General features: G+C 41.3%; 1 protein-coding gene across 1 annotated transcript in view; it reads left to right on the top strand.

The window, feature by feature from the left end:
* The window catches only part of CD40LG (CD40 ligand), a 58,361-nt gene extending 35,544 nt beyond the window's left edge, over positions 1-22,817 (top strand). Inside the window, exon 7 of the mRNA XM_040325244.1 lies at positions 21,797-22,817. Coding sequence (XP_040181178.1) covers positions 21,797-22,226 — 430 coding nt within the window. The 3' untranslated portion in view covers positions 22,227-22,817. The remainder of the gene's footprint in view (positions 1-21,796) is intronic.
* Positions 22,818-23,148: the final 331 nt, after the last annotated feature.

Consider the following 23,148-nt stretch of genomic DNA (forward strand, 5'->3'; position numbering starts at 1 on the left):
ATATATAATGTATACATGTACATATATATAGAATGTGTGTGTATATACATGTTTATGCAATGTGTGTGTGTATACATATATATATTATGCAGGGGAACTCGTTGTTTTAATTACATTAACCACGTGTCTTTCAGTGAACTGAGCGGTGATAATTTATCACTGCTCAATAAACTGACATCTCCGTATTTCTGTGAATTTCTGGTCCATTCTCCACTGTTTGAAGCGTTGGAAGATCACTTCACTCCTCCAAGAGTGAAGCGATCTTCTCCGCTTCATAAACTGGCACACAGAGGAGAAAAATCTTCACCGTGAATGCCGGAGAAAGAAGCAGTGAATAGATTTCACTGCTTCATAAACGGACACCTCAGTATGAACAGAACAAATTAAAACTTTGATGAATCTTCCAAAAGCATTATTGGGGTTCAGTAAATAAGATAAACGTGTATGTGGTTCTATTAATGTTGATCTCTTGGCGTTTCTAAATGCTCATACATACGATCAGAAAATCATACGAAAAATACCGCTTTAGAAGAGATCGTACGATAATCCGATCATTAGTACAGAGCTTCCAAGAGCCGATCTTGACATTTCATCCGATATTATCTGATCGGACATGCACGAAAAAATTTCTCGTACGATACCAGATCGTATGATTTTCGTTTAATTAGTATAGTTGTCGTTCGAAAATACAATGCAAATACACTGCAACCAATGATATCACTTCAAAATTGTTATTCTGTCATGCGAGAATTTTCATAACTTTAGTAAACTCTTCATATTCGATATGAAACTAGCATGCAAAAAGAAATGGACAATCATTTGTCCAATAATCTCATTGTGTGTACAAGGCATAACAATTGCTCCCCATTACACTTCTCTAAATTACTGTATATTAGCAGCAACTTTGCTGATCAAGCTTTGAGAGAAAAGTAAGCATTGCAGATGGTGGCAACAAAGGAGGTGTCATTAATTTTAATAATTTAGTAGCATAAGGTTAGCTTCTCAATAACTTTTATACTGCAAAAGAGATAACTGTAAACAAATGATTATTTTTTTTTATTGAAATTATGTAAAATAAAAATAAGAAGAGAAATAAAATATAAACAAAAAAAGGTAGCCACGCAGGGCAGCACAGTTGTAAAACAGAGATCAAGCTGGTACATTTGTCATAACATAGGAACTAAGGCAAAGACTACAAAAACAAGTATGTTGCAAAACGTAATGTAAAGGGTTAAATATTTTAACAGGTTATTTGTTATACCAAGTAAGTAATGGTTGCCATGCTTTTTCAAACAAAGACAGCGAGTTTGCTTTTAGCGCCAGTAGTCTTTTATAGGAGTAGTAGTTATGACTTCATACTGGTTGGGCACCAGCTCCTTCTTTTAGTGTCTAGTGATGGTAAGCTTAGCAGCTAATAATATGAAAGATATTATCTTTCTAGGGGCCGCAGGGAAATTATCTATCCCTTGGTTCAGGATTGCCAACACTGGGTATGGGTTCATAATGAGCCACAAGACACTGGAGAGGAGCTGAAACACACTCCGCCAAAAGCTGCACATACTATTACAAGACCAAGAATATGGTATACATTTTCCATATGGCCACAACTTCTCCAACACAAGGAAGAAGAAGAGAGGAAGAAAATTGGGCTATCTGATAGGGCGTGAGATACCATCTGGTGACAACGTTTTGTGCAATTTCCCAATGATTGGCACAATGGAAAATTGCATATGAGTAACAAAAGGCAGAAAGGCATTGGGAGTCTGCATAGGACTGTTGGAGGCATCTCTCCCAGGCAAGTATGGGGGGAGTTTTTGTAAAGGTAATTAGGCCTGAAGTAAACTTTAATGAAGTGAGATGTCTGAGTTTTTTGGGATTTAGATGGTAGGACTGTCAGACTTTAGAATGGAGATATATTCTGGGTGGAGGGAAGTTAGTCAAAAGGAGTCTGAAGCCTCGTACACACGGCCGGTTTTCTCGGCAAGAAAACTGCTGGCAGAGCTTTTTGCAGAGAAAACCGGTCTTGTGTATGTTTTCTTGTCAAAAAAACTGCAGAGAATCTCGATGAGAAAAATAGAGAACCTGCTCTCTATTTTCTCGTCGGGATTCTCTGTCAGCCTGTTTCCAGACAAAAAAACTGTGTACGTGTATGTGGCTACAAGCTTACCTGTCCTCCGGTAAGCCCGGGTGGTAGATTACAAGGGTAGTATAGGGTGAAGCAAGATGCCGGCAACGGCATTGAATGTGACGAGCGCATGCTCGTCATGTCGATGATGTCACCGCATTCTTGCCATTTAAAAGAATGGCAGTTCTTTTGAATGTGCCGTGTGTACACTCGGCTTTGCAAGAAAAGCTTGCCATGAATCTCGTCTGGAAAACCAACGTTTTTTCCCCCGACGAGATTCCTGGTCGTGTGTACGAGGCTTTACACTAAACAATTTGAATCAAATCAGTTATGGTGAGCCTGTACTCAATCTGTATAGCTTCCATGCTTTTACCTTTATCCCTTGTGTAGAGATCGTCTACCCATTTCAGGTCATAGTGGGACCAGGTGGTCGGATTAAGATGTGGTGACAGAATATTAAGTGTATCCATCAGAATGAGCTGGTCCCCCTTTTTGGCACGAGGTGGAGGTAATCATTGATCTCCAAGCTAGCAATGTGGGGAAGGAATGGGGAAAGAGTTTAACTGAAAAGGTTTTAAGGTATCTAATAGAAAGAGGTGCAAGTAGTGCATGAGAAAATGATTAATTTCTTGATTCTTATCAACTAAAATATAAGGTGTAGTTGAGACCTTAAAAGGGATCTGAAGTTCACTGGTACTGTTCTGAGAGAAGGTTTTGAGAGAGTAAAGTAATTTTAGGTGTATGTCTCATAACAACCCCTTCAACTATTTCACAAATATCTTTTGACATAAGTCATCTGAAAAACACACATATTCTGAAAGGTTCTTTTAGAAGTCTTCTTTTCTGCTGTGAAAAGAAATGTTTAGAACAGGAAGTACATTTTGTATGTGGTGAATACCTCAAATGATTATGTTATATATACTATAGGCAATAAAGAAATATAAATCTGTAGATTAACAGGTTGGCAACAAATATATAAAATTATAGCTCTACACATGATAATAAACAACCGATTTATCATAGATTTATCCCTGTTGATATTTTAGTTTAGGCAGATCATTTGTAAAACGATAGAACAGTTTGATAGATTTGAACAGAATTTTTAATTTGGATTAAATAATAATTTGTTTATAGGATGATACAATCATTTTGGTGAGGCTTTTTATCAATCTATTGTATTTTTTACACATGTAGTCAGTATTTAACAATATAATAGAATGTCCACACTGAGCATTTCTGTCATTTGTAGTCTTTTAATAAACCACCAAAATTCTATGCAAGTTAGGAATACAGGTGTACTTTTGTTTAACCACTTAAGCCCCGGACCAAAATGCAGCTAAAAGACCAGGCCAGGTTTTGCAATTCGGCACTACGTCGCTTTAACTGACAATTGCCCGGTCGTGCGACGTGGCTCCCAAACAAAATTGACGTCCTTTTTTTCCCACAAATAGAGCTTTCTTTTGGGGGTATTTGATCACCAAAAATAGAGCGACAGTTTTTAAAAAAATGCAAATTTTTTAAACTTTTTTCTATAATAAATACCCCCCCCCCCAAAAAATATATAAAAAAATTTACACTCGGCTCTCCCCGTTCTTCAGCTCCGGGGAGCGATCGCGGGGGGTGGCTAGAAATGAATAGCCGCCCCCTCATCCCGGATCGCTCCCAGACAATTACCGACCGCCGCATGTACCGGGGGGGGGGTCCCGATCGGACCCACGTCTAGGCCCATCTGCCTGTACGTGCCCTTCTGTGGACGTATATGTACATGCGGCGGTCGTTAAGTGGTTAAAGTAACTCTGCCAGTACTTAAAACTTTTTTAGAAAGGTGTTCCTGCTAAATATGGTAGTAATCACTCTCCTCTTCAGCTGCCTGGGCTGTCAGACACCACCCTGAAGAGAACGTTTCTCCTGAAATCTGCAGACAAACGGACACTTCCAGGAGTGCCAACAATCTGTGTCCCCTGCTGCTTTCAATGATTATTTCCACTGATCTTCATGTCACAGTAGTGGCATGAAGGTTGAAGACAGGAACCATTGAAAACAACTGGTGGCACATGACAAGTGTTGGTATATCAGAAGTGTTCAACAGCACTTTAAAGCCAGATTACCACTACTTTGTTGAGATAACAACATCTACGTGTTACATTGCAGTCCCACCCATTTACATGGCACGCCAGTAATTCTCCAATGCACACCAGACCACATATACCACAACAATGCACAGGTTTGAACTATTCACATAAAATGTGCATAGGCCACCTGTTACTCTACCTGCACACAATAAATGGTTTAAGAAAAATGCTAAATAAGGTAGTAACAAAACTTTGTACTATGAGTCACTTTAAAAAAAATACATGACTTTCACTGTAAAAGGATTTATTAACTCAGCACAGTTTTATCTTTGGTATTTAGTAGGAATTTTAGGATATGTTGTGTTTGTGAGTGTAAATAACAACTCTAGTATAATTTTTATCATTAATATTGTTGTGATAAAAAATTGCCACAAACTGTATTGGACAAGTACAACTAAAGCAGAATTTGAGTCTGCTTTGCTTGCCTCTTCTTCAGCGATGCAATGTCCATGAGCTCACCTGCCATCACTAACATCTTCACCCCATCTATTTCCATGCTTGCAGTCCTAGGACAACTTAATTGGCAGGGCTAGAATGACAGGGCTGCTGTGCATTGGCACAGGTGGTAATTCATTCTAGTACCAAAGCATGCATATATATATATATATATATATATATATATATACTGTATTTATTGGCGTATAACACTCACTTTTTTAGCCTGAAAATAGAGGGTAAACTGTGCCTGCGTGTTATACGCAGGGGGCTATGGAAAGTTCCTGAAACTTCCCTCTTAAAGTTAGGGTGCGTGTTATACACCTGTGCGTGTTAGATAAATACGGTATATAAATGTTTGAGAAAGGGGGTGTTTTAAGCGAACCTTCAGGTGGAGGTGAAATTAATGGAAAAGCTTCGTTAGATGATGGGTACAAAACAGGAGGTGGCCCAGGCAAGTTCAAAAAGGAAGGAAAAAAAAATATTCTGATCAAAATGTTTTCATAGTTAAAAAAAACTAGCAGATAAGAATAATACAGAAAGAGAAAAACAAATTAAACTGACAATTGGAAAGATTTATAAGTAGGTCACTGCGTCTCATCATGACTCAGATGCAAATATGAATGCTGTGGTCACATATCACTACTTGATCACATGATCATTTATTCCACCCTATTCTGTAAGTTAGTTGCTTGGGAATGATGTACATATCGCAACACTGCAGCTGGCTTGTAAATCATATGTCCGTGATAGCCAAGGACTTCAAAATTCAAACAAGAAAAGCACACTGCAAATGTTGCGCTGGCCAATAAAATATGCAGAGTCATAAATTAAAAGGTAAATCCACACAAATCTTCTTTCTCATTTCTGATCAATGGAAGGTTTATAGATAATTCAGTATCCAGTTCCCAACTATCTTCATGTCAGTTTAACTTAAGTGATAATGTCTAAAGGCTGGAGCCCTATGTCCAGGTCTTAGCTACTAACAGAGCCATTTAAAAAAAAAATTGGTTGCTGTCTATTTCCATTATTATTGAAAATTTACTCTACCATTGAAGGGAGGAGTCATTGCTCAGGCAATCAAGCAATTTTAAGTGCCAAATTTGCATGTGGACAAAGATGACATACAGTAGGTGTTTGTGATATTGTGCTTTTAGCACGACAGCGTCGCGCTGATACTCGGCGACAGGGTGCCGAGATCTCGCCGACATCTCACACTCACTGGAATAGTGACAGCACATCCCAGCAAGCGCGTCATAGAAGCGACGGGAGATCCGACTTGGATTCCCGCCAATTCTACACGTGTGCGGCGTTTGTTATGAATCCTGAGGGGGAAGTCCCCGCCGGATTTTAAATAAAAATCCGGCATGGGTCCCCCCCTCAGGAGCATACCGGGCCCTTAGGTCTGTTATGGGTTGTAAGGAGAGCCCCCCTACGCCGAAAAAAACGGCGTAGGGGGTCCCCCTACAATCCATACCAGACCCGTATCCAAAGCACGCTACCCGGCCAGCCAGGAAGGGAGTGGGGACGAGCGAGCGCCCCCCCCCCTCCTGAGCCGTACCAGGCTGCATGCCCTCAACATGGGGGGGTTGGGTGCTCTGGGGCAGGGGGGCGCACTGCGGCCCCCCACCTCAGAGCACCCTGTCCCCATGTTGATGAGGACAGGGCCCCTTCCCGACAACCCTGGCCGTTGGTTGTCGGGGTATGCGGGCGGGAGGCTTATCGGAATCTGGGAGCCCCCTTTAATAAGGGGGCCCCCAGATACCGGCCCCCCCACCCTAAGTGAATGAGTATGGGGTACATCGTACCCCTACCCATTCACCTGCAAGAAAAGTGGTAAAAACACAAATAAACCACACAGTGTATTAAAATATTTTATTTTTCTGCTCCGGAGGCCGCCCCCTGTCTTCTTTATTAGCTCTTTTACCAGGGGGGGCTTCTTCTTTGACGTCTTCGGGTGGGTGGGGGCCGCCGTCTGGTTCTCTTCCACCGCCGGGGGGGGGTGGCTTTTAAAAAAGCCCCCACCCCCCCGGCGGGTTTCCTCCGGCGTCTTCGGCGGGGCTCTGGGAATGAATACAGAAATCTTTAACCTTCTATAAATAAATACTATGAAACCAGAAATTATCATTTTGATAAAATATTTTATTTGTTGGAAATAATTGGCCGTAGCTCTTTCATTGTTGGTATTTATAATAAACGTATTATCACCAAAACATTACTTGCCAATACTCTTACTTATTCCCATAAATTAGTTTAGCCCTTACAGCTCAAACTATATACCATAAACTTACACACAAATATCCCCTTCTTAGGAAGGGACATAAACAACCACACAACTTAGAGCTACGACAAAGGGAGGGAGGGAGGGCGTGTCTTCTGAGATGTCACCGCCGCTCTGCTAACGGTTTCTAGACGTCCACTTGTATTTATAGGCTCTCCAGGCTTAACAACTGACCAAGGGCTCGTGCTTATTTACTGACCAATCATCTTATTGCCTTATTAACCAATCCTATATAACAATCTATATTATAATTTTTTTTTTTTTTTTTTTTTTTTTTAATTAACTTTATTTTTTTTTTTCATTCAAATTTATGTTTATTTTCAATAAAAGTACATACATTTGTACTAAAACAGCAGTATACAATTTAGTTATACACAGTAAATAATAAATCCAATGTATTGTTTTACATAGAAGATGTTCTTGTCATAGAGACTAACTATCATATACAGCCATATCATATGCTAACACCATACGGTGAGAGTATAACAGATTGTAATAGATAATAGAAAAGCTAGGTATAACCAATAATTTATAATTAAATAAATAAAAGGATATTTCCATATATTATATAATTCCTTAAACTTATTGTCGTCACACAATAAAAAAAAAAAAAAAAAAAAACCCCATGTGTGTACTGGATTTAATTTCATAGAACGAACAAAGGGCAGGACTTCTGTATAACCAAGACCTCTCTGACACCCCCACTGGGAACAGTCTGTGTCCAAGAGGATAAGCAAACCCTTAAATCCCCCTTTCCTCCCTCCAATAACTATCACCAATACCCACCAGTAACTGTAGAAATATATTTTCAATACCCTTAACATACCTAACATCCCCTAAAATTTGGTGGAATCTTTAGATAACTCAAACATATGCTAATACAAATGTTTATATATATCTTTTTTTTTTTTTTTTTTCCTAAACATATCACTCTGAGAGTGAGAAATAACAAGGATGTTATCCTCGTGTAAAAAACAAAATTATCAAATCAAATAACAATCAATGAAAAGAGAAAAAGAGAAGAAAAATAAAAATAAAAAGAAAGTCAGGGGAAAGTAAAAGGAAAAAGAGATGGCAGCCTGCCTGCCAATGAACAACATCGTCTTATGGATATAAATATCACCACAGCCTTTATGGGATATAAGATATTCCCATAAATTTCATCCATGGTTCCCATATTTCATGGAAAAGAGTAGACATATCCAACATGGAACAGACCCTCTTTTCTTGTTCCATAATCCATGTAACCTTTTGTTTCATATACCGGATGGAGACAGTAGATTTTTTCCACGCAGCTGCAATTGTGATCCTGGCACCTGTCAGAATGTATAGGATGAGTTTTCTAGTAACCTTGGAGGTTTGGGGTAACATCCCGTGAAGTAAAGCGATAGTGGGAGATTGATGCAAATTACATCCTGTGACACGTCTTATTATGTTGAACACCTTATTCCAGTATCCACGAATTTTGGGACATTCCCACCATATATGTATCATAGACCCCAATCCCTGACAACCTCTGAAGCAAAGGGGCGAAGTTGACGGATACATGGAAGCCAGTTTAACGGGAACCAGATACCACCTAGTGTAAATTTTAACATTAGCCTCTACAAGGGATATATTCACATATCCTTTAATGGATCTAGAATAATTACTGCACCAATCAGATAAATCCCAGTTGATATTAAGTTCCCTTTCCCAGGCCAGCATATGAGGTAATTTGGTGTAGTTATTAGCAAGCGATTGATATATGATTGAAATATTCCCCTTCCTGATTAAACCCTGATCACAGTTACTTTCATAAGGTGTTAATAGTCCAGATATCGAGCCACTATCCCATAGACTTTGTGCATATTCATGTATTTGAGAAAATCTTAATTTTTCTGAGACAGGAAGACCTAGCTTGTCAATGAAGTGTTGTTCAGGAAGTGGACCCGAGCGCGAAAAAAAACGGCCTATACGATACAACCCTTTGTCATGCCACCATTTGAACGAGTCTACTTCAATTTTAGAAATAAAGAGTGGGTCTAGAAAAATACTCGATAAAGGTCTGCCTTTAGAAATTAGAGAAGGGTTTTTTTTTAGTGAGTCCCATAAAACAAAAGTTTGAGAAAGAGTCGGAGATAAAATAGAAGGTCTATTCTTGGTAGGACTCCACATTAACTCCTCTATCGTTAGATTCGGGGTCGCCTGCTCTTCTATATCTAACCAGTCAGGGCGTTCATGTTTAAGAAAAGTTTCCGATAACTGTGCCAATCTTGCTGATTGATAGTACCATAATAAGTTGGGTACCCCCAGACCCCCCTGTTCAGGTAAGTTATAGAGAGTGCGAGATGAAAGACGTGGACCCTTATTGTTCCAAATAAACTTGATGATCTTTCCTTGAAAGGATTTTAGATGACTTTTAATTATCGGTATGGGTAATGATCTAAAAAGATACAAAAGCCTAGGGAGAAGAGTCATCTTAACCGAATTAATTCTACCAATCCAACCTATATTCTGAGTCCCCCAATCTCTCAAATCTTTCTCAAGTTTTCTATACATAGGTGGATAATTTGCCAAATACAAGTTTTGGATGTTGGGGGTCAAATATATACCTAGGTATTTGATATAAGAGGTGTCCCATTTGAATCCATAATTTTCCTTCAGTAGAGAAACCGTGGATTCAGAGAGAGAAACATTGAGGGCCCTAGACTTGGCCATATTTACAGTTAGACCTGAAACCAAAGAAAATTTGTCCAAAAGAGAATATAATTCCGGAAGGGATGTAACTGGTGTGGTCAAAAACAATAAAAGGTCATCTGCAAACAAGGCACATTTATGCTCCATTTTGGCACATCTAACTCCCCTGATGTTTGTGTTTTCACGAATGGCTATAGCCAAAGATTCCATAACTATTGCAAACACCAGGGGAGACAGAGGACAACCCTGCCTAGTACCCCTATGAATCTCAATAGGTTCCGAAAAAATACCCTGAAAGCGTATATTAGCTTTAGGGTGAGAGTAAAGTGCAGATAAGACTCCAAGAAATTTCGTGCCAAACCCCCAACGTTTCATCACTTCTAACATGAATGGCCATGATACTGAGTCAAATGCTTTCTGTAGATCAATAGAAAGAAGCATTCCCCTTTGATTAGAATCACCAGTCCAACCCGAGTTCAAAATAGAGATCAGATCCACAGCCCTCCTAACCTGATCAGGACCTTGCCTTCCAGCTATGAAGCCTACTTGATCTTTACTAACATATTGGCCAATGAAAGAGGACATTCTATTGGCCATTACCTTAGTGAGTATCTTAAGATCGTTGTTTATGAGGGATATAGGTCTATAGTTTTCCACCAGGCTATGGTCTTTTTCTGGCTTTGGGATAACCGAAATATAAGCTAAATTAAGTTGCCTGCCTATGGGAACTCCATCGGTCATGTGATTGAAAAATTTAACCATATAGGGTGTTAAAATGCTCGAATATGTTTTATAATAAGCACTTGAAAACCCATCAGGTCCCGGGGCTTTATCTAATTTCAGGTTTTTAATTACTAACAACACTTCTTCAGCTGATATGGGAGATTCCATTATTTCTCTATGTATTTCAGTCAATTGAGGTAGGTTCAAATTGTCTAGAAAATCATCCATTCCCTCTGAAGAAGAATCATCAGTGGATGCATAAAGCTTAGAAAAAAAATCATGAAAGGCCTCCATTATCTTCCTAGGATTCAGGGTAAGAGAACCATCAGTCATCCTTATTTTAGGGAGAGATCGTGATTGAAATCTGGGAGAGAGTTTATGAGCTAGCATCGGGCCTATTTTATCTTTAAATTTATAGAAATTAGCTCCAGTCCATTTCATATCTTCCCCAGCTTTAGTGGTAAGTATCAAGTTTAGGGCTGATCTAGCTGCATCAAGTGCCTGAGTAGGAAAGTTAAGAGGATCAGATTTATGTTTTTTACGGAGCTCTATATAGTTGTTTTCCAGCTTCCTTATGTCTATGTTTCTTTGTTTCTTAAGGCCAGCGGCTACTTGTATGATTTTGCCTCTGATAGAAGCCTTGTGGGCAGCCCACAGAGTTTCAGGGGACACATCTCCTGTATCATTATGCTTAAAATATTCTAGAAGAGATTGCTCAATATCCTTCAGTAGGACAGGGTCCTTCAAAATAGACTTATTTAGTGTCCAATGAGACATTTTAGGAGAAGTGTCCTCTCTCCTCAGTGACAATAGAACCATCGAGTGATCTGACCAAGAAACATCAACTATGTGAGACTTAATGGCAGCTGGGACGTGATGGTTAGAGATTAATATATGATCTATACGTGAATAAGAATGGTGGGGGCTAGAATAGTGGGTATAGTCCTTAATTTTGGGGTTCAACTCCCTCCAGATGTCAGTTAATCTAGACTGATGTAGAATGCGTGCTACTTGTAAACTAAGTTTAGTCGGTCTGACGATTCCATTGGCAGAAGGTTTGGATTTATCCAATCCCGTGTCAAAAGCTAGATTAGAGTCTCCACCCATAAGAATGATCCCCTCCATAAATGGTCGGAGGGTGTCAAGCATCTGAGAGAAAAACTTTTTCTGACCTCTGTTAGGAGCATAATAAGAGATAAATGTGTATAGTCTGCCATCAAGGGTACCTTTTATCAATAGAAACCTACCTTCCGGATCTCCAAATTCTTTAGTCAGGTTAAAGTTACAATACCTAGAAAACAAAATGGCCACACCCTTAGTTTTGTTTTCTGCTTTAGCTAGGTAAAACAATGGAAAGTGGGCATGCATAAAGGAAGGGTTGTATCGTCTAGGAAAGTGGGTTTCTTGAAGGAAAACCACATCTACACGGAGAGATTTGTATACTTGAAAGGCTTTGCGCCTCTTAACAGGAGAATTCAACCCCTGAGTGTTGTGAGTAACAACACTAAGGGGTTTAGATACATCATTCGATCCAGCCATAAATCTTGTCGACATCTATGAACATGCAGGACCGTACATATATCCTCAATAGTCTCGTAAATACGAACAATGGCAGGCAGGCTGAAGAAACGAAGAGAGTAAGAAGAAGAAAGAAAAAGAAATGAAAAGGAGAGATAATAAGAAAAAAATAAAAAAACATATAGCACAATAAACTATTAGATCGTGCAAGGTCAATTCGTGACCCAGAATGGGGGAAGAGATTGATTCTCCTTCCCTCATTCAAACAAGAAATTTTTGCATAGTCCCAGAAAGGGACTATATTCTTACCCATTGGGTCGACAAAGTGTCGACACAAGAGGTAAGTTGAGGTTTAATACCTCACCGTCGTCAGTTGCCGACAAATAAAACATAACACCTTAAAACTAATTTTAGAATAAAGGCATTTGTATCATAGGATGACCAAAAAAGAGGAGAAAAATCTAATAAAAATGGCATTAAACTAGATATGTAATCCCAGAGTCTTCCCCTTCTCTTTTTTTTGTAAAGAAAAAGGGAATCCGGGATAAAATTCATCTGAAGTAAAGAATATGAAATACGTCCTGAGTAAGTCTATTCAATATTCAGGGTGTTTGGTCACTTCCAATTTTCCGGTATTTGACCTTGTTCCATGGATTCTGAGTCGGACTAGTAGGAGTGTTTCTCTTGGTAGATTGAACTGGAGGTGGAGTAGTGTCCATAGCAGGTTCAAAAGAAATAATTTTCAGGTCAAACAAAAGTCTTTCACCCTCTTGGAAACTATGGATCACATGGTTCCTACCATTAAAATTGAATTTTAAGGCGAAAGGGAAAGCCCATTTATATTTGATGTTTTTGTTGATGAGGGCAGACAGTAACGGTTTCATTGCTCTTCTTTTCTGAATGGTATATGGAGAAATGTCAGAGAATATTTGTATGGTATTACCTTGGTATTGAAGATTCTCCTGTTGTCTGGACCGTTTCATAATGTCCTCCTTGGTAGAGAAAAAATGAGGCTTGACCACCACATCCCTGGGTAAGCCATCTTTCCTTAGTGGGCCTAATGATCTATGAGCCCTATCAATTTCTAATTTTATATCAGGCATAGATGGAAGAAGGATTTTCATAATGTCTCGTATTGCTGAATGAACGTCCATAATGGACTCAGGTAGACCACTAACCCTAAAGTTTTCTCTTCTTGACCTGTTTTCCAAATCATCAATTTTAGCCTGAGCTGCCTCTAGTTGTTCTTGTAGAAAGTGGATATGGTCATCATGTTGTTCAGTTTTCGAAACGTTAGTGTCCAACTTATGTTCCACCGAGTCAATCCTGTTGCCAAGACATTGGAAGTCTGCCCTAATATCTTTAGTAATTTTCTCAGCCGTAAGAGCTAGACCCCTTTCCATCATCTCAGAGATCCTATTATAGAGATCAGTAACATTGAAAGAAACTTCTGGAGCATTTTCAGTATTAGCCGTCACTTGTACAGGGTCATGTGAGGGAGGTACCACAGAAATCCCATGTTCTGCCATTGCGGGTATTATGCCCTCCCGGACTACAGATGAAAATAATGCTGTAGTTGTAGATGAACCTAATAAAGGAGATGGTGAGGATGGCAGCACATGAGACGAGAACTGTTCTGTTAACTGAGGTTCCACTATAGATGCCTGAGGACCTGTAGTAGGAGGGGTGTCCATATCAAGGAGACACTCTTTGATAATTGAGTTCTTATTTTTTTTTTTAACCTGTTTCCCCTTCATATATAAGAAACGCTGTAAAGAAACCGTATCAGTATGAGTAAAGTTGCTTTATAGTTTAGAATCTACAGTTCACTCCAATATCAGCTCCTATAGGTGTAGTAGACCTACAATTATCATCAGTCAATGGGCGTTAATTATGTGATCAGTCCAAACCCAGTTTCGAGCCTTTATAGCAAGTATTGTAAAAAGACCAGCTTCATAAAAACGCCTCAAATTGCAAATCATGCAGGTTTCATGTTAGTATATAGAATTGCAGCTCATGTCGACTAACATCAGACGGTGCGTTGAAACACCTCAGTAAATTCCCATAGTAGGGATAATCATAGGAAAATCCTCAGTTTATAGAAAAGATAAATGTTTTCCAATGTATTTCATCCAGTTCTGAGGTGATAATTTGACACCCCACAGGGTGTAGGGATCACTGTATATACCTATACCTCTGTTAATATTATTAGTATGAATCCTTGTAGAATTCCGTCATATGACAGTGAATCCCCTATTTATGTGGAAAAAATCAAGGTCTCTGCTAGCCTCAGTACAATATATTTGAATAGTAGTCTCCCACCTCCACGGTGTTGTATATAGTATAGTAATGACCTATATATGGCTCTGGGTAACCTTATTCTGAAGGCTAGTCTTTTATATGCAGATTTAATGAGGGAAAGAATTCAATTGCTGCAATATCTACCACACTTTGAATGTCCTGTGTTGGTATGCTGTTAGGCCACAAGATGGCAACGTTACCTCAGCATCAGTAATACCATCTGCGTCATAAGGCCTCCTACTATGCAGACGAGTCCTTCCCCAGTTTCAAGATGGAGTGTGTGATCCGGATATCACCCGCAGAGTGGAGGGCATCAGGTAAGGGTTTCACTACGATCGGAATGTCAGTAATCCCTATTCCACCCGACCGTGTCTATTTAGGCCATGTTATGGTGATTGTGCACCCGTGAGGTAAAAGGCCTCGGTGTCCGTCACTATAGCGGGTAGCTCCTCCGCTGAAGAACGGGTATTCTCCCAATGGCACCCGCTCTATGAGTCAGGCAGTCTGGAATACCATGGATAGGGGATCTGTCTTGTTTCCCTTTTCCCTTCCGTCCTCCTCTTTTTTTTTTTTTTTACCGCTCCGCCGATCCGTCCTAAATTGAGCTCGGTGATGTCCGAGGCTTTGTAGGCCTCAAAATGGCCGCTGTGACCCTATGAGGGAACAGGCCTCTTCATGTATCAGTGAGCTGGCGAATCATCTGGATCTCCCAAAAAGGAACGATGCGGCCTATGGAGAGTCCCGGGTACCGGATTCTAAGTTTGGGGCAAATAGAATCTTGATTCGGTACCGGATGGCTATCGATTAGTTTAGGACAGGCAGAGCTCCCTCAGAACACGTCCAGCGCCATCGACGTCCAGGCCACGCCCCCTTAATTAACTTTATTACCTGATTCTGTCTCATTCCCATATTGATGGGAAACTAATTGTTTCCCCTCTCCCATGGGAATGAATACAGAAATCTTTAACCTTCTATAAATAAATACTATGAAACCAGAAATTATCATTTTGATAAAATATTTTATTTGTTGGAAATAATTGGCCGTAGCTCTTTCATCGTTGGTATTTATAATAAACGTATTATCACCAAAACATTACTTGCCAATACTCTTACTTATTCCCATAAATTAGTTTAGCCCTTACAGCTCAAACTATATACCATAAACTTACACACAAATATCCCCACCCGCCAGACTTGATTAACAAGTCTGGCACCCCACCCTGGCCACGGCCAATTCCACACTAGTCTGCAAATCCAAATTTAATATATCCAGGGCCACATCAGACAAATGAACATTGTCTGACCGATAAAAACCTGGAATTCTACCTTCCAATTCAACATGTCTAAAAGACATGCCCCCAATTGAAGGCATAAATTTAGCCATGGCCCTATTAATTTTCTTTCTAATTTTCTCCAAGAACAGTAGATCTGGAGATAAAAACCAACAAAGTCTTGGAATAATTTCAGAAAATATTAAAACTGTATTAGGAAGAATTAAATGCAATTGATAGAGGTCAACTTTAATCCTACTTAATAAATCAAGTGTCTTATAATGACCTAAGTCATTACCCCCGAGATGGAAAACTACAGCATTCGGAGGAGGCCATGAAGAATATAATCTATTTAAAGTAGGGCGCAAGTCAAACCAAGACATTCCGCGCCTACCAAACCAACAAATAAAAACATCCTCACCATCCAAACCCAAATTATTACCATACGAACGGATAGAAGCACGTTTCTTAGCCCAGAACACGTAAGAATGTCCTAAAATCCAGACATTATGCTTTGATGCACCTGGAATTCAGAAATGGCAAAGGTTAGGCCTAATATAAGTCTTGAAACAATTGGACTTCCACCCACCCAAGTCCTGGATCGCAGATGCAGACAAACCAAGCCTAGAAGCTTCAGTAGCTGCACCTATTCTAAATGAGTGAGTGGTAATATGCAAATGGTCAAGATTCAGCTTGACTAAACACTTCTTCAGGACTGCAGAAAATTGAAAACAGGTAAGCGGAAGCCCATCAACATGTACAAATAAATGAGATCCACACTTAGGACGAATGGAACAATACTTAAACATAAAGTGACAAGCACAAATAGAACTGTCATAAATCTTAGCAATACTAATAATTCGGCCCTTCCCCAGTTGATCAGTTTTACTATGCCTCAAAAAAAAACTGAACCCCACTGTCAGAAAAAGACAAATCCGAATAGAGAAGGCCATTACAAGCAAAGGAGGAATTGGGCACCAATTCCGAAATCCTAAAAGCTCCAAAAAAACAAACACTAAAAGAAGCTTTGAAAAGAACAGCTTCATAATTAGACGAACATATCGAATCAGTCACTGAGAGTAAGGCTCGCAACAGTTCCACAGTAATCGGAACCCTAGTATCGACAGAAAAGGAACATTTCCGGTAACCCTTCAATACTTGTTGTATAGAAAAAAAACTAGAACAAGGCGGTAAATTCCGCCATTTAACAAAAAAAGAAACCCCAGCCAAAATTTTAACAACATGCGAATATGAATAATTAGAACCCATCAAGGAGTCCAAAAAAGAAAGAACCAGATGCTCACTGTACTCATCCTGATGATGACCCTGCGTAAACAAAAAAGATTGCCAGCTATCCCACGCGGCCTTGTAATTTGCCCACGTGGAAGGAGCCAACGAGTTCAGGACAGCAACTTGAACCTTCTCTAGACGATGGACCACAGATGGATAGGGCACGGAAGACCAAGAAGATCTGCTTCTGGCACCAGTGTCCTGAAACGTTCCTGCTGTAATCGAGACAGTGCGTCAGCAATATCATTAACATGACCAGGTATATATTTAGCCTTAATCCAAACATTCAAAAGGAGACATTTAAAAACAATGTGCCGAAGAACAGCAACCACAGGTGGAGACTTGGAAGACATACAATTGATGGAAAAAACCACACCCTTGTTGTCCGAATGAAAAAGCAATCTCATATTACGAAAACTGTCACCCCACAATTCCAGAGCCACCAAGATGGGAAAGATTTCCAAAAATACAATATTGGAAGTCAAACCCCTCTCCATCCAACCCGCCGGCCAAGGAGCAGCTGACCAATGTCCATCCCAGTATACACCATAACCATAAGATCCCGAAGCATCTGTGAACAGAGAGAGTGCCGAAGCATCACAAAATGGAGACTGCCAAAAACAACAACCGTTAAAATGTAACAAAAAACAATCCCAAACCTTCAAATCATCTCTTAATTCTGAGGAAATCCTGACAAAATGCCGAGGGTCCTTCAATCCTGCCAACGCTCTGTACAACCTCTTCGAAAAAACCCTCCCAACAGCTATGACTCTGGTCGCAAAGGCCAACAGACCCAACAGTGCCTGTAATGTACGCAGTGTAACCTTCTTTTTGCTCAAGACAAAAGAAACCAAAAAGCGCATACGACACACCTTATCAGGAGGCAAACGAAATTCCATTCTCTCAGCATCAATCGTAACACCTAGGAACTCCAACGATTTCGTAGGCCAGACCGATTTCTCTTCCGCTAGAGGCACTCCAAATTTCCTGCAAAGCATCCTAAACATTGTAAACAAAAACAAACAATCTGCAGAAGAAGCCCCGATAAAAAGATAATCATCCAAATAATGCACCAAATTAAGAGAACCCGTGACATGCGAAACCGACCATTCCAAAAATGACGAGAAAGTCTCAAAATAGCAACAAGACATAGAACAGCCCATCGGGAGGCAACGATCGAAATAAAAATTACCATCAAAATAAAAGCCAAGCGAATCAAAAGCAGACGGGTGGATGGGTAACAAACGAAATGCCGATTTAATGTCAGCCTTAGCCAAAAAAAACGAACCACCAACCGAACGAACCAAAGAAATAGCATCGTCAAACGAACTGTAAGATACCGTACAGACTTCAGGATCAATATCATCATTTAAAGAAGAGCCAGCAGGAAATGACAAATGATGAATCAGTCTAAAACTCTTAGTATCCTTCTTAGGAATAATGCCTAATGGAGATATCCTGAAATTGACAAAAGGGGGGTCCTTGAAAGGACCCGCAACCCTGCCAGCCCGTACTTCCTTCTCTATCTTTTTCCTAACTACCTCTTTAAACCTGCTAACAGAGGGCAAATTATTCACAACCGAACAACCCACTCCAGAAAAAGATGGAAGTAAAAAACCCAACGAAAAGATCAGTAGTACCAACTAAAGGATTAAAAACATCACACAAAGCTGTCTGAAAATCTTCTCTGGTCTGAGAAGACTGCACTGAAATAATTTGGGAAGGAGCTTTTTTACCACCCTTACCCTTTTTAGTGTTCTTTGGAGGTGATGGAGAATAACATCTGCGCAGCTTCTGTGTCCTCTTGTAAACCGACCTGCCAGTTCTGCCAGCAACAGGATTTGCATTAACATGCACATCGTCATTCACTTCTGGAGGAGGGAGGGCCGATGACGCAGCAAGTCCAACCTCATTCACACCCATAGGCAGATCAACCTGCCTGTCACCTCGATCTACATGAGGAAGGAATAACCCGGGAACCGGGGGCGGAGCTGTAGCAGGAAGGGACATAGATGCTGAGCACACTGCCTCATCAGCTTCCTGCAAAACCGAGGATGGAGGAGCCAGAGAAAGGCAAAGTTTCATCCATTCTTCTCCGCCTGGTGCTGCGGCCCTGTCCATAAGCTGACGCAGGTAAAATTCCATTGCAGCACAGAGCGGACGTGTCTTCTGAGATGTCACCGCCGCTCTGCTAACGGTTTCTAGACGTCCACTTGTATTTATAGGCTCTCCAGGCTTAACAACTGACCAAGGGCTCGTGCTTATTTACTGACCAATCATCTTATTGCCTTATTAACCAATCCTATATAACAATCTATATTATAATTTTTTTATTTTTTTTTTTAATTAACTTTATTACCCGATTCTGTCTCATTCCCATATTGCTGGGAAACTAATTGTTTCCCCTCTCCCATTCTTCCGCTATCCCGACGGGTCTTCTCAACTCTCCGGGGTTCTCCTTCTGTCTTCGCCGCTCTCCGTTGTTGACTCGGCGCACCCCGGTTCTTCGTCTCGCTGTCCGGTCCCTTCTTCCGTGCTGTACGTCTTCTCCTTCCGTGCTGTGATGAGTTCTTCTTCCGTGCTGTGACGTCATGTTCTTCACTTCTCTCCTTCTCCCGATGTTGACACGCCGGTCCCCCTCGCTGAAATGACGGATGCGCGCCTTGCATCGGACCTATATAGGCCTCACAGTCCCATCATGCTCTGTACCTACCCATGTGATACCTACCCACGGGTATCACATGGGTAGGTACAGAGCATGATGGGACTGTGAGGCCTATATAGGTCCGATGCAAGGCGCGCATCCGTCATTTCAGCGAGGAGGACCGGCGAGTCAACATCGGGAGAAGAAGAGAAGTGAAGAACATGACGTCACAGCACGGAAGAAGAACTCATCACAGCACGGAAGGAGAAGACGTACAGCACGGAAGAAGACACCGGACAGCGAGACGAAGAACCGGGGTGCGCCGAGTCAACAACGGAGAGCGGCGAAGACAGAAGGAGAACCCCGGAGAGTTGAGAAGACCCGTCGGGATAGCGGAAGAAGAAGAGCCCCGCCGAAGACGCCGGAGGAAACCCGCCGGGGGGGTGGGGGCTTTTTTAAAAGCCACCCCCCCCGGCGGTGGAAGAGAACCAGACGGCGGCCCCCACCCACCCGAAGACGTCAAAGAAGAAGCCCCCCCTGGTAAAAGAGCTAATAAAGAAGACAGGGGGCGGCCTCCGGAGCAGAAAAATAAAATATTTTAATACACTGTGTGGTTTATTTGTGTTTTTACCACTTTTCTTGCAGGTGAATGGGTAGGGGTACGATGTACCCCATACTCATTCACTTAGGGTGGGGGGGGCCGGTATCTGGGGGCCCCCTTATTAAAGGGGGCTCCCAGATTCCGATAAGCCTCCCGCCCGCATACCCCGACAACCAACGGCCAGGGTTGTCGGGAAGGGGCCCTGTCCTCATCAACATGGGGACAGGGTGCTCTGAGGTGGGGGGCCGCAGTGCGCCCCCCTGCCCCAGAGCACCCAACCCCCCCATGTTGAGGGCATGCAGCCTGGTACGGCTCAGGAGGGGGGGGGGGCGCTCGCTCGTCCCCACTCCCTTCCTGGCTGGCCGGGTAGCGTGCTTTGGATACGGGTCTGGTATGGATTGTAGGGGGACCCCCTACGCCGTTTTTTTCGGCGTAGGGGGGCTCTCCTTACAACCCATAACAGACCTAAGGGCCCGGTATGCTCCTGAGGGGGGGACCCATGCCGGATTTTTATTTAAAATCCGGCGGGGACTTCCCCCTCAGGATTCATAACAAACGCCGCACACGTGTAGAATTGGCGGGAATCCAAGTCGGATCTCCCGTCGCTTCTATGACGGCTCTGTCTCCATCGCGGCAAGCCAGCTCGGCGCTGGCTCCCGCGATGGGGCTCGTAGGTGCTCAATCTCGCCGAGAAAGAGAGCGAGATTGACACAAAATCGGGTTCACCTACTGTATCATAAGCCATAACAAAAACGTCTGCTGCTCAAAGAAGTGGAGCTTGTTCCTAAACCCTGTATCAACTTGTTATCCCCTCCCAGGTTGCTGAGGTCTGGTTAGAGTAAAAAAGTCCTCTATTCACTGTCACAAAATAATTTAAAAGGGGCATGGGTGCCTTTATGTGGTTCAATAATAGTGGGTAACGAAGCAGATCCAAGCCAAAGAGTCCTTCTGCATTGCAACTGGACAATCTGCAGACCATGTAGGAGCTAGGAATAGTTTCTGGAAAGTCAGAAATCTGGGCATCCATTTGATCTTGGTGAGATATGAGCCTGTCCTTGGGCAATTTTAACTTAGGTACAGCAATGAGTGCCCCATTCACACTTAGCGTATCTGGAATTGTGGGCAAAATCGTGCAATTCTGAAAACAATTCCAGATCGTGCTTAATTCACCATAAAATGCACAAAACAGGTTTGGGTGCCATCATTTTTAATGGCATACCAAATACAGTGTGATTATGCCACGATTGTCGAGTAACAGAAACATGGAAATTGCAAAACGCATGTCGCCAAAATGCGCCTGACTTAGTGCCAAAATTAGATGTGTTAGTTGCACAGAGTGCAGTTCATTTAAGTGATTGCGATGCTTTATGCATGACTTGCAGAAAACCATGCAAAACGCATACTAATTTGTTTGAAAAAAAAAGCGTTTCTGATACTTGAAGTGCGAATGGGCCCATAGCTATCGTTATGGACTTTGTTGCTTAGGTGATCTTTGGAACTCCAGAATGGAGATGGTTCCACCAGAGTTTAACAAGGAAATCAGCTCTGGGCTTGTGCTTAAAAGCTCCAGTGACCATCTGAAAGTGCATTATCCACTTTGAAAGACTTATACGTTATGCACATGAAGGGAAAAAAAAAGTTCTCGGTTTCCAAAACTCAATCCACTAGCAGGTTAGCCTTAGATGGTAATGAGAAAGAAAGCAAATGTTCAGCTTGCTAAGAGATTATATTTAGATAGCAAATGTTATGTGAGATTGTATTCCTTTTGTGGGGGTCACATCTCACTGTGGTTGAAGAGAAAAAAATATTGGTGTTAACACGTTGCTCTTTGTCTCCCTAGGTCTTTGGTGGCGCAAAAGAAGTTACTTTTCAATGCAAAATGAAATTACTTCCACAAACAACAAACTTAAAATTGAAACACCTGGAGTTTATTATATTTACTCTCAAGTCAGTTATTGTGCTAATTTAGCAAAACCTCAAACAGCACCATTTGTACAGTCCATCCATCTGAAGCGATCAAGTGAACCTGAAAAGATTTTACTAAAAGGAGTGAACACAGTTGTCTCATCAACAGAAAACTGTGCACTGCAATCAACCCAAATCGGGGCTGTGTTTACTTTTAAAGAAAATGACCTGTTGTTTGTCAAGGTTACAGATCCAGCCTGTGTCAACTACAGCCCCGAATATACGTACTTCGGGACGTTTAAGGTGGGAGACTCATCCTGATCTATAGACCACAGCTAGCAGCAATGTAAATATATTTTATGATGCAAAAATGTTCATTGCTATTTTTAAATGTGCTACCAGGGATGATTGAGTTGGTACACAGAACAAATCCAATTACTGTAGGGATCTATTAGCTCCATTTGCTATGAATCAATCCACAAAATCTGAATGAGTAAAACAAAAAAAGCAATTTAAACATATGCAGTAAGGATAGGTCAGTTCGTTCTGAAAGCAAGATATTTTTTAAATCTCTGAAATGTAAATGGATGTTCCACTTATGATCCAAACTAGAGTTCTAAATAGCTTAGTACAGATTCAGAATTGTTTAAAAAGATAAGCTTATAAATGTTAATTAATATGATGCATGCATCAAAATTCTACCAATGGATTTCTGTACAACCACCCTATTGCATTTTCCAGCTTTAAAAGCACCACCAGCTACAGCCGTCAGCCCTGATCAATGCATTCTGACATCGGGGAAGTCTACACGCTGACAGAATACAAAGGCTCGGAGGGGAGGATTCCCTTATCTGCGTGTGGATGGAAGAATCCAGTCATTTTTATTTGTTCAACCCGCTGGTTGAACAAAAAAAAAAATCACTTTTCTATGGGCTGCTTAACCTCCCTGGCGGTATGATTATTTCAGATTTTAGGTGCTGAAAGCGGTACCATTATTTTGCAAGGAAATTTGGCGTTTTACATTGTAGGCCTGTAATTCTTAGGAATAACTCACTTAAATCTGTCCAAACAAGAGTCTAGTAGACGTGCGCAACGCTGGAAGGTAAATACTTCCACGCATGCCTCGAATCATTACGACGCATGCAAGGGAGGGGATCAGACGGATTGATCCGGTGAGTCTGTACAGACCACCGGATCAATCCGCTGGACAGGATTCCAGCGGATAGATTTCTTAGCATGCTAA

The sequence above is a fragment of the Rana temporaria genome, chromosome 9 (assembly GCF_905171775.1).
Source record: "Rana temporaria chromosome 9, aRanTem1.1, whole genome shotgun sequence".
NCBI lineage: Eukaryota > Metazoa > Chordata > Amphibia > Anura > Ranidae > Rana > Rana temporaria.